General features: G+C 35.9%; 1 protein-coding gene across 14 annotated transcripts in view; it reads left to right on the top strand.

Annotated features, from left to right (window-relative positions):
- NAP1L1 (nucleosome assembly protein 1 like 1) overlaps positions 1–5,779 on the top strand; it is a 37,819-nt gene extending 32,040 nt beyond the window's left edge. For 4 of the 14 annotated variants that reach the window (XM_008004064.3, XM_073020957.1, XM_008004067.3 and 1 more), the window contains exons 10-16: positions 9–154; positions 249–268; positions 2,757–2,879; positions 3,584–3,613; positions 4,119–4,169; positions 4,901–4,972; positions 5,656–5,779. In XM_008004064.3, the coding sequence (XP_008002255.1) occupies positions 9–154; positions 249–268; positions 2,757–2,879; positions 3,584–3,613; positions 4,119–4,169; positions 4,901–4,936 (406 nt within the window). In that variant the 3' untranslated portion in view covers positions 4,937–4,972; positions 5,656–5,779. Of the gene's footprint in view, positions 1–8; positions 155–248; positions 269–2,756; positions 2,880–3,583; positions 3,614–3,843; positions 4,170–4,900 lie in introns of all 14 variants that reach the window. The other 10 variants (XM_073020958.1, XM_008004063.3, XM_037996786.2 and 7 more) reach the window with 3 other exon arrangements.
- The last annotated feature ends 6,703 nt before the right edge of the window (positions 5,780–12,482 follow it).

The following is a 12,482-nucleotide window of genomic DNA, read 5'->3' as shown; positions in this document are numbered from 1 at the left end:
TTTGCAAGGTGCCAGATAGATTGGAAAAAAGGAAAGAATGTCACTTTGAAAACCATTAAGAAGAAGCAGAAACACAAGGGACGTGGGACAGTTCGTACTGTGACTAAAACAGTTTCCAATGACTCTTTCTTTAATTTTTTTGCCCCTCCTGAAGGTAAATAATGTTTTAGCTTGAGTATTAGTGGTTATTTTATAATAAGCGTTGTTTAGCTTCTTATTCATTGTAATTTCTTTTCTGAATTTTGCAGTTCCTGAGAGTGGAGATCTGGTAAGTTGAATTGTTACTTATTTATTGAATTGTTAACTATATTTGAAATTAAAGCACCGAATTTCAAGTGGAGAGTGGGATGGTTGTTACATTGAGTTCTGAGGCCTACAATGCATGGGGCAGACATTTTGGATCTGAAAAATAATTCCATTCAGAATGGTATCAGTGCCTCTACTGAGAAACACTGAGATAAAAAGCTTAAGGTTTTCTTTTCTTTTAAAACTTACAAAGCTGTGAGAGATTTAACTTTTCTTTTTTTTTTTTTTTTTTTTGAGACGTAGTCTTGCTCTGTCGCCCAGGCTCTGGAGTGCAGTGGCCGGATCTCAGCTCACTGCAAGCTCCGCCTCCTGAGTTTACACTATTCTCCTGCCTCTGTCTCCCAAGTAGCTGGGACTATAGGCGCCCGCCACCTCGCCCGGCTAGTTTTTTGTATTTTTCAGTAGAGACGGGGTTTCACTGTGTTAGCCAGGATGGTCTCGATCTCCTGACCTCGTGATCCGCCCGTCTCGGCCTCCCAAAGTGCTGGGACTACAGGCTTGAGTCAGCGTGCCCGGCCGAGATTTAGCTTTTCAAAACTATTGTCTTCCTTAGTAAAACCAGAATGTATTAAGTCATTTATACTGTTATATTCCTAACTACATTATGGTTAGAATGCATTCCTGAATTTGTTACCCCAATGTAAATATGATTTCATATTGTGACTATGTATGTTCATATATGTGGCATATGGCAGAGAACCATGAAATGTTCCTGCCATATAGCCTGAACTGAGGAACAACCTTAAAGAAAGTCTATACACGCAAGGTATGGCAGGTATGTTTTGAATTTGGTTTTCTTTTGGGCATGTTTTTGAATTTAAATTAAGTGAGATAGTTTAAATAGTTTGTCCATATGTGGAATTAGAAATTAACCTTAACTGATACTTTTGAATTGGAATACTCTTGGCTAAGGCTTAGAACAAATCTGTAAAAGGCAAAAGTAAGTATTTCTGGCTTGGCTTATAGGACAAAAAAAGAGAACATAAAGCAGTGTTGAGTTTCAGGTGAGAAAAACTACTTTAGTAAGATAGAGCATCACACTATTTTCATATCAGTGGATGTGTTGGAGTTTGTATTCAAGTTCTATTTTTTTGTTTTTGTTGTTACTAAATATTGATGACAAAACAGTCTAGTTAAGGATAGAAAACCTCCACCTGTGGTTTGAATTCCTCCCCACCCCCTTTTTGGACTTTTTTATTTATTAGATTATGTTGTTGACTCAGACATTCATGGAATTCACAGAGGGCGTGCTCATTGTTTAGTATCATAGAACTTAAAGTGGGATTATTTATTTTATTATTATTATTATTATTATTGAGATGAAATGTTGCTCTGTCATCCAGGCTGGAGTGCAGTGGCGCAATCTCCACTCACCGGAACCTCTGTCTCCTGGGTTCAGGCAGTTCTCCTGTCTCAGCCTCCCGAGTAGCTGGGATTACAGGCGCGCGCCACTGAACCTGCTAATTTTTTGTATTTTTAGTAGAGATGGGGTTTCACTATGTTGGTCAGGCTGGTCTTGAACTCCTGACCTCAGGTAATCTGCCTGCCTTGGCCTCCCAAAGTGCTAGGATTACAGGCGCTAGCCACCACGCCCTGCCAAAGTGGAGTTATTTTAATTGTAAATAATGTCAGACCCACTTTTACCCTGTGCTTTGCCATTAAATAGAAATCCTAAGCCAGGTACAGCTTCAGGCACCTGTAGTCCCAGCAGCTCTGGTGGCGGAGGTGTAAGGATCACATGAGACCAGCCTGGGCAACATAGCGAGACTCTGTCTCTAAAAAAGCAAAGTGCTAGGGGCAAAGGAAAATTGCAGACATATGTAACAATTGCTTTTGTGTATTTCTGTTTAAACCAGCAAAAACTAAGTAAACAGTTCTAATTTTTATTCTTCACAATTTCTTAGTATGCATACTGGCCTGCTAGCTTATTTTCTCTTTGTTAAAAACTTGGAAAAGTTATTAAGGAAATTTAAAAATGACAAATTGTTAACATGGTGTGAGAAAAATCATGGAAAGCAAAAAGTAAAGTGGAGCATTTCTTCCCTTCATCATGTAATTTAAACTGAAGAGGTTTTTTTTGTTGTTTTTTTTTGTTTGTTTGTTTTCGGTTGCCCAGGCTAGAGTGCAGTGGTGCAATCACAGCTCATTTCGGCCTCAAGCTGCTGGGCTCCAGCAATCCTCCCACCTCAGCCTCTCAAGTAGCTGAGACTACAGGCATGTGCTACCCTGCCCAGCTAATTGTTTATTTTTTGTAGCGACACGGGGATCTCACTGTGTTGCCTAGGCTGCTTTCAAACTTCTGGGCTCAAGTGATCCTCCTACTTTGGCCTCCTGAAGTGTTGGGACTACCAGTGTGAGCCATAACACCCAGCCTCTAAGAGTCTTACATTGCCACGTTAAGTAACACAGTTATTCCTAAATTTTCTGCTTTTGTTTTCCTTTAAAAATAGGATGATGATGCTGAAGCTATTCTTGCTGCAGACTTCGAAATTGGTCACTTTTTACGTGAGCGTATAATCCCGAGATCAGTGTTATATTTTACCGGAGAAGCTATTGAAGATGATGATGATGATGTAAGTGAATTTGAATCCTGCAAAGAAATAATTGGGTGAGGGTATAGTGGTCAGAATTGGTAATAGATGAGTTTAGTTTTTAAGAAACAGGACATAATATAATTCAAAATTAGGCTAATTACTGATGTTCTGGATATAGCTTTTCTGGGTTTTAAGTATGTCTCCTTAGGATTTTTGGATTCATTTAGCTTTTAATTCTCTGCTTTTTATGTTTGGTTAGTGCTATAGATCTATTATGCCCTTGCCTTGACTTCACAGAACTAGGACTTTTCTTAGTGCACAAGAAAACATTTACTGGGAGGCATAGAATTTCTATTCAAGGTAGTATTGAGTGATGATTAGGTTAAGATTAGGCTGCATATAGATGTTTTGGATATGTTTATTGCTAAACGGCAATTGTTAGAGTAGGCTTTAGGTCCTTTTCGTACAGTGCATTCCACACTTAAGTGTTGGTGAGTAATATTTACAGTAATACTTGTCTGATCACCCATTTTATCCACATGATTGTACTCTGTTCTTTATTATAAATTGGCAGTAAGCTGAGTGATTATTGCAACCACTATGTGTTAATTTATAATCAGCCTCTTGATAGGAAAGTAGGTTTTCTCTTTTAAGACACTAGTTTTACAGTGATGAGTGTTACTAATGCTACTCTGAAATGTGTGTTACATTCACTCAACACTTACGCTGTTTTTCCTTTTCAGTATGATGAAGAAGGTGAAGAAGCGGATGAGGTAATGTTTACCAAATGAGCAAATAATTCTCTGTGGTTAACACATTGAGAAGCAAATTGAATGACTTATGTATTCCTTTGCTATAATCATTCTGTGATTTGGGATAAAAACATTTTGGAAAACATGATTTTAGAATTCTACAGCCAAACAATGTATGTATAAGGTTTCAATAAATAAATTGCAAAACTCAGCAACATTTTTTTATTTCAAATAATTTTGTTCTGCTGCAGGGTTATCAGCTCTTTGAAGAAGTCAAAAGCTGCAGTAAACTTTTCCAACGTTGGCTGCAGTAACTATTTTCAATAAAAGCTGTCTGGATGTCTCAAGTTGTGTTGGGAAATTTTTCATATTAGAAGCTTTCAGATTAAATTGTATTATCGTCAAACTCTGTAATCATGAAAATCTGTTGACCCGTAGAGTAACTTGTATTAAATTTTCCCTACATTATGAGCCAATTTACCTACTATGTACATACTTCATGGATGCATTTTGAACTTTAATATAGGAAGGGGAAGAAGAAGGAGATGAGGAAAATGATCCAGACTATGACCCAAAGGTGAGCAAAATTAGTGCTGCTTTCTATTAAATTTAAGACAGCTAAAGTAAGAGTTGGTGTTTCTGAATATCAAGTTTCTTTCCGTTAAAGTCTTTAATAAGTAAAGCCTATTGACTGGATACTTTCTTTTTTCAGTCCCACTGGCATTTTGAACAGTACACATAATTTCAGTGGACCTTTTTCTAAGAAACGTTGTTTTTTGTTTGGACTTTGTACTTTTTATAGTTTCAGGTACAGTGAACCCTAGGATTCTGTTTTAATGGGATAAATTATAACAGTTCTTAAGCATTAGAAAATAAACAAAGGTTTTTAAAAGATCTGGTGGTAGGTGTGTTCGGGAACTGGGGAGCAGTGCAGTTTGTTAGATCCTTCCAACTACTCTTACTCAGTTACTGAGAGTCCTAGTCTATTATTCCTTAAAATTTGTTATATTAGGATTAGCAAAAGCAAAGCTGATTGGTAATATAACTAACATAAATTGCTTGGTAACTTTATTTTTTAAGATTATGGTTTAGTGTGTGTCATTTTATGGAGTTAATTCTACACTGTAAAGTTTGAGCTTGATTTTAGCATTTCAGTGACTTGCTAATAAAATAATTTACCATCATTGTCCTATACCATTTCTTTTGACAACAGTGAGCTACTGTTATAATTAAGGTAGTAATTACTATTGAGAAATTCACTGAAGCAGGTAGAAGAAGATAGATTGACTTCTTGTTTTCCTTTAACAGAAGGATCAAAACCCAGCAGAGTGCAAGCAGCAGTGAAGCAGGATGTATGTGGCCTTGAGGATAACCTGCACTGTAATAGCCTAAACACAACTCTTATTTACTTACAGCCTTATGTTTTTGTATTTTCTTGGTAGACTAGGTAATTTTTTTTTAAAGGACAGGAAACTGATATTTTAAAGACCAATTTGTTCTACCGAGCATTTTAGCTAGTTTTTCTGCCAGATATGTTGAATGCACAAATTCTGTCACGCATGTTCATTCATTGCTACATAATTTGGTTCTTCTGGAATATTTTTATGTAGCTCTTGGAGTACAGCTATGAAAATTAACAACTGTTAAAGGAAATACCTTTTTTTTTCTTTTTTTTTTTTCCCCATGATTTTTTCCTTGAAGAACCAAAGTATTTTTTCAGCTGGTTGTTGAATAGGGTTAAGTCCGCTTGGATTAGCTGTGCCTTTCATTACTTTGTTACAGAAATGCAGTGACTTATACTAAGATAATGTATTGTTAAAAAAAAATTGGCAAGACAACGATATGGTTAAGAATTTCCAGTATGACCACACCCAATAACTGTATTAGATTGTTAGTGGATTATTGTGTTTTAGGTGACATAGTTAACTGTAAAGTAACCTGACTCAGTGTAGTTACTGGTACCACAGTGAGGTGAATAAAACGGGATTTTCAGAAGTTAGCCTGAATTTACCTGTACTTTTAAATTTAACCTCCATTAACTGAGCATCTTTTCTTTGTGGTAGGGTCTACCTTCTGCTTCCCTGGAAAGGATGAATTTACATCATTTGACAAGCCTATTTTCAAGTTATTTGTTGTTTGTTTGCTTGTTTCTGTTTTTGCAGCCTAAAATAAAAATTTCAAATACAATTTTAGTTCTTACAAGATAATGTCTTAATTTTGTAACGATTCAGGTAGAAGCAGAGACCTTCCTTGAATTAAGGGTTATACTCAGTTTTTACCACATTATTGAAGAAAAGGGTAACAGCTTTGGCATGAGATACTATACTAATAAGCAAGTGTAAAAAAAGAAAAAAGAAAATCTTAAGTGATTTGATGCTTTTTTTTTTTTTTTTTTAATTCATTTTCTTTGGGTTAGAGCTAGAGAGAAGGCCCCAAGCTTCTGTGGTTTCTTCTAATTCTTACTGCTTAAAGTATGAATATGTCACTTAAACCCATGCTTCTGTTTACTGTGTATTAAAATGGGTAGTACTGTTTACCTAACTACCTCATGGATGTGTTAAGGTGTATTGAGTTAAATCTCATATAATGTTTCTCAATCTTGTTAAAAGCTCAAAATTTTGGGCCTATTTGTAACGCCAGTGTGACACTCAGCATTTTGTTCACACCACGCTTTGATAACTAAACTGGAAAACAAAGGTTAAGTACCTCTGTTCTGGATCTGGGCAGTCAGCACTCTTTTAGATCTTTGTGTGGCTCCTATTTTTATAGAAGTGGATGGATGCACTATTTCACAAGGTCCAAGATTTCTTTTCAGATATTTTTGATGACTGTATTGTAGTAAATACTACAGGGATAGCACTATAGTATTGTCATGAGACTTAAAGTGGAAATAAGACTATTTTTGACAAAAGATGCCATTAAATTTCAGACTGTAGAGCCACATTTATAATACCTCAGGCTAATTACTGTTAATTTGGGGGTTGAACTTTTGATGACAGCGAGGGTGGATTATTGGATTGTCATTAGAAGAAGGTCTAGATTTCCTGCTCTTAATAAAATTACATTGAATTCATTTTTAGAGGTAGTGAAGACTTCCTTTTTGAGATGTTAGTGTTAAGGTCTTAGAATGTGAACACATTGTTTGTAGTGCTATGCATTCCTCTCCTGAGATTTTAACTTACTACTGGAAATCCTTAACCAATTGTAATAGCTTTTTTCTCTTTATTTTCAAAATGATTTCCTGTGCTTTGATTAGACACTATGTGCTTTTTTTTTTTTTTTTTACCTATAGTTCATCGAAATGCAGCTTTTTCTGAACTTTAAAGATAGAATCCCATTTTTAATGAACTGAAGTAGCAAAATCATCTTTTTCATTCTTTAGGAAATAGCTATTGCCAAAGTGAAGGTGTAGATAATACCTAGTCTTGTTACATAATGGGGATGTGGTTTGCAGAAGAATTTTCTTAAGGGATGTCAGTGTTTATGCCATTTTTCCAGTTCCAAAATGATTCCATTCCATTCTAGAAATTTGAAGTATGTAACTTGAAATCCTTAATAAAATTTGGATTTAATTTTATAAAATGTACTGGTGATATTTTGGGTGTTTTTTTTTTTTAATGAATATATATACTTTTTTTTGAAGAGTGGAGAGTAGTGATGTCTAGAGTGAGCTATTTTGTGCTGAGGCCACTGTGTTCTGTAAATCCATAATTTTAAGAGCAATCTCACAATCCCTGCTAAGTGGAGTTTATTATTTGAAGACTAAAATGGAATTACATAGTTCCCGATAGATTATATTCTGAGTTACTATTCTGAGTTATCTACAAACATTTTTGAGACACTTGAAGATTTGTCTTTACACTCTAGTTTCCAGCAGCCCATGCAGACTGCCAAGTAAGTCTCATTTTTTTTCCTGTTAGAAATGGTGAAGTATCATATAGTCACTTAACAAAGAACACTGATTAGAAAAAATTTTAGCGTTGTTTGCTTTATGGTCACTCAAATATGGTAAGTGTTCTACATATTCCACTAATTGATTAGTTGATAGTTTAACATGGATGTCTGAAAGCCACATATATAATTTCTTAGGATTCTTAAATTAGTAAATCTAGCTCACTGAAGCAGTATTAGCATCACTATTTTAGGTTGCAAAAATACTTTAATTGTGTGGAATTGGCTAATAGAGTGGTACTTAATAAAAATGGGATTCTACCTCTATTTCTGTTTTAGCACACTTAAACATGAAAGGATATATTAACTTTCATAGAAATATTTTTGTTGTGTGAATAGGTTAATAATATGGTAAGGACCCTAAGATAACTGAATTAACTGTTTATTGTAATTGTAGGCCATTCCCATTATTAAAAATAAAGACAAAACTTTGAGTAACTGTGAAAATCTTATCGTGCTATGTAGAAACATTGAACTAATATTCAGATAGTTGAATGCTTTGGTTTCAGGGATTGGTTTAAAATTTGCGTCCTTTTTCATGGGTTAGTCTTATAAAAATTTAAGCCTTTATATTTTTGACTTTAAATCAAAACAAATGTTATTTTAAATGTACAGAATAGATTGATAGTGCAGAAGAGCGTAAGTTCTTCATAGGAGCTTTAGAAAAGAGAAATATATGCCAAATCAGTTTTTTTTTAATCTTCTGCACTGTACATATACACTTGGTAATTATGAGCTCAATTTTGTTTTTGGAAATAGTGTTCATAATTTAGGTAATTTGCTACTTAAAGCACTAAGTCTCTGATACCTGAAAAGTAAATGTAAATGGTGATGGTGAAATAATACTGCAATTAACTTAATAGATGTATACTGCTGATTTTTGTATGCTAGATTAAAACTCCAGATATTAAAATATAACCTGGATAAAAAAGTTCTTGGACTGATCGAGGATCACTTACATGACTTTACATAAATGGAAACATCCTTGTTGGTATATGATATTATTTTACTCAAGGATCAAGTATTATTTTACTCAAGTGTTTATTCATAAGAAATTTTGATTGATGTATTACATTTTCAAAAATTAAGTGTGCTTTGTATCTTGTGTTTCTTCCTTTTGACCTCATATTGTCAGGTTTTCCAGTTTACAAAAATTAAGCTATTCACTAAAATCTTAGTACAGACAGTCCCTGACTTATAATGGTTTGACTTAAGACTTTATATTAAACGCATCTTCGACTTACGATATTTTTGACTTACAGTGGGTATATTGAGGCCTGACCACATCATCCTCAACAGTCTGAATAAAAGAATAAATGGGGTATTTAGAAATAATAGATTGCTGAGGGGAAATAAGTCAGTCTGGTTGTTTAATTTTTGTATGGGAAATTGGGCATTTTAAGTTTTGTGGATCCTAGAACAAATTGAGTTTTATTATTTTGAAACTCAGGATAAAATATTGCATAAAATAAAAGCATTGCTTTTTAGTTTCTTACATGTTTTATTTATTTTTATTTTTGAGATAGAGTCTCGCTCTGTTGCCCAGGCTGCAGTGCAGTGGCATGATCTCGGCTCACTGCAGCCACTGCCTCCCGGGTTCAAGCCTCCCAAGTAGTTGGGATTACAGGCGTGCGCCACTGAGCCCAGCTGATTCTTGTATTTTTAGTAGAGATGGGGTTTCACCACTTTGGCCAGGCTGGTCTCGAACTCCTGACCTCCTGTGATCTTCCCACCTCAGCCTCTCAAAGTGCTTTGATTATAAGCGTGAGCCACCACGCCCAGCCAGTTTCTTACATGTTTTAAATTTAAAGCCGAAAAGAAGGAACTGGGAACGTGTGATAAACATGTGAGTGCCAGAAGTTCGACAGCAATTTGGAGATCAACAGCCCAGCATATTTAACCTGCATTTGTACTGTTTCAGCTCTGCTTGGCTACCTTTTACTTCTGCCACTGGACTTTTTTGTGCATGTGTTTTACTAGTTCAGCATAGAATCTCCTTTTCATTCATACCTACTCTGTTTCTGTAAGTCTGAACTGTTCCATACCAGTTCAAAATGTACTCTAGAAATACTTGCTCATTAATGAGTTTCCTAATTTCCAGCACTGGACTTGGAACATGGTAAGTGTACAGTAAAGTTTTGTATGTGTAGGTCTGTTAGGATTTATCTAGACCTATTCGATGTACCAACCATAATCCCGTATGGGACTGTGTAGCAAGTCAAATGATTGGTTCTCAGTAGTTCAGTCTCCTAAGGTCTTTTGTAGTTGTTACATTCGTGCAGATTGAGAAAACCAATGAAACAAAGCTGGATTGTGTATACAGTTGGCCCTTTAATAATGCAGGGACTAGGGGCCCCAGCTTCCCTCAATTGAATCTGTGTATAAACTGTTTCCCCAAAAACTTGATTGATAGCCTACTGTGGAAACCTTACCAATAAGACATTTAACACACACTTTGTATGTTATGTGTATTATATACTGTAAAAAGTTAGCTAGAGAAAATGTTAAGGAATCGAAAATATGTTATCATGGCCAGGTGCGGTGGCTCATGCCTGTAATCCCAACACTTAGGGAGGCTGAGGCGTGCCAGTCACTTGAGGTTAGGAGTTCGAGACCAGCCTGACCAACATGACGAAACCCTGTCTCTACTGAAAATACAAAACTTAGCTGTACGTGGTGGTGCGCGCCTGTATTCTGAGATACTTGGGAGGTTGAGGCACAAGAATTGACTGAACTTGGGAGGTGGAGGTTGCAGTGAGCTGAGATGGTGCCACTGCACTCCAGCCTGGGCAACAGAATCTGTATCTGTGTGTGTGTGTGTGTGTGTGTGTGTGTGTGTGTGTGTGTGTATTTACTCTCAGGTGGAACTGGATTATAAAGGTCTCAATCCTCATTGCCTTCATGAGTAGCTGAGGAGGGGAGTCTTGCTGTCTGAGGGGTGGTAGAGACAGAAGTAAACCTGTGTGTAAGTGGACCCTCTTAGTTCAAGTTTGATATTCAAGAGTCAGCTGTTCAGGGGAAGGCATATCAATAGTTGCAATTACCTAGTACTGCATAACAAAACCTCCAAAACTTATTGCATATTGTAATAAATTACATATTGTATGCCTCCTTTAGGGGAAAAAACAAACTTTTTCCCATCATTTTGGAATCTTTTACTTGAATTACAGCTGGACAATTGAGATTTCCAGATACATAGTGAACTCACTCAGACAAAAATGTCAAGCTTGATTGGTAAAGGAACCTCAAGTGGTATGTATAAGGTGACCATTAAGTATACATGTGTTTACAAAAGTTGGGTATAATATAACTAGACTGAGAGGTTTTGAGAAAATAAACTTCATTGCTATTCCATGTATAGTTTAAACTAGTGAGATTTCAGTTGACAGCATTAATCAGCAATTTTGGGAGAACTAAATGTTCATTTAACATTAAGATAATAAAAATAATTCCTTAATCATACTTGATTGAGGATATTCCCTTTTTATGCGTAAGGATAGAAGTTAAGTAACTTTAACAAGGACACAATTGATTTGTGTTGGAGCCAGCATTTGGATGGGCCTACACTTTGCACTGCCTTGTAGATATGTCTGTCACACAACTAGTGGTTAAATAAGCATGTTCTTTAGGCTAGAGCTTTCAGAATATGAAATATTTTAGAGACCCGAGTTAATCTACATTTAAACATTCAGATATTTTTTCCTTTTTCTCTCCCCTGCCCTGAAGAGTTTGTATTTATTATAATGTTGTATAACACAACCCCAATACAATGTGGCTTATGTAGGTTTTTCTGTTAGGCTTAGACATAGACTCTGGGACTGAGATGGGAGCTTCATGGTTCTCAGACTGACTTTCATTATTTTTGTTGCAAGTTGGTTTATTATCAAGTGACTGCTGGGGCTCTATACATCTTGTCCAGGTTTAAGGTACAAGATGGGCTGAAGGAGGCTAAAGGCTACTGGCATCCAACCTCTCCTGTAAAAAGAAGAACCTATGGTTTATGCTCACAGTGCCAAAAGTAGGGTAGTAAATAAAGGAGAGCTGGGTGTGAATGCCAGGAGAGGTTAGGATGACAGCCACATTGGCCACATATGTTGAAATAAGTTGATTTAGAAAAGGATTATTTGATCAAGGATATCCTGGAACATAAGGCAAATGACTGCATTTCAGAAATAAGTGAACAGGGCTGAGAAAAGTAATTTTCTTTAAATACGGCCTAAAAGGATTAATTATGATTGGAGTCCTACTTTACCCAAGCCTTTTTATTTCATTTTGCATGATAACCTTTCTCAGAACCATGCATACACAAATGAGGTTGAGACAATGCCTTAATAGTAAATGAAATCTCATTAGAAATAAAAACTATTATGTGTTTTCTGGTTTCTGACCTGTTTAAGGGGTGTTCATTGTTACTCAACAGCGATTTACTTAAATCAGATAGTTATAAATTGTGATAGGGGTTTCTAATGGGATTTGCTTTTTCTGGTAGGTTTAGTGGCAACGTACAAGCTTGCCATAAACGTTTCCTGGGTTTTATCTTTTGTAAAAGTATTATTCCACCTTTCTGAGTCTGGCTACCCCACAGAATTCTTTTATCGCTTTTACTCTTAGATTACCTTGTCTGTAATGAAACCTACCCTCTCTGAAGCCTGAGTTCCTCTTCTAAGGTAACACCACTACCACCTTTTTTCTTTATTCTCATATTTTTTGGGAGAAGTGTCTACACTCACTGCTATATGTTCTCTATCACCTAAGAAAGGTATTTGCCCATTACTGGATATATATGTATTTTTTTCTTAGAGATAATAGTGATCAAATTGAACAGCCTATGACCTCAGGCTGTGTGTTCTGTGGCAATGGAAAAATGATAGCAAAAGAGGGAAATATCCTTGGAATCTAATTCCTTAAATGAAAGTATTTGCCCAAGTGACTGTCAGTT

Source organism: Chlorocebus sabaeus, chromosome 11, assembly GCF_047675955.1.
Source record: "Chlorocebus sabaeus isolate Y175 chromosome 11, mChlSab1.0.hap1, whole genome shotgun sequence".
Classification (NCBI taxonomy): domain Eukaryota; kingdom Metazoa; phylum Chordata; class Mammalia; order Primates; family Cercopithecidae; genus Chlorocebus; species Chlorocebus sabaeus.
Note: the sequence above shows the minus strand (reverse complement) of the source record. Positions and strands in the feature narration are given on the sequence as shown.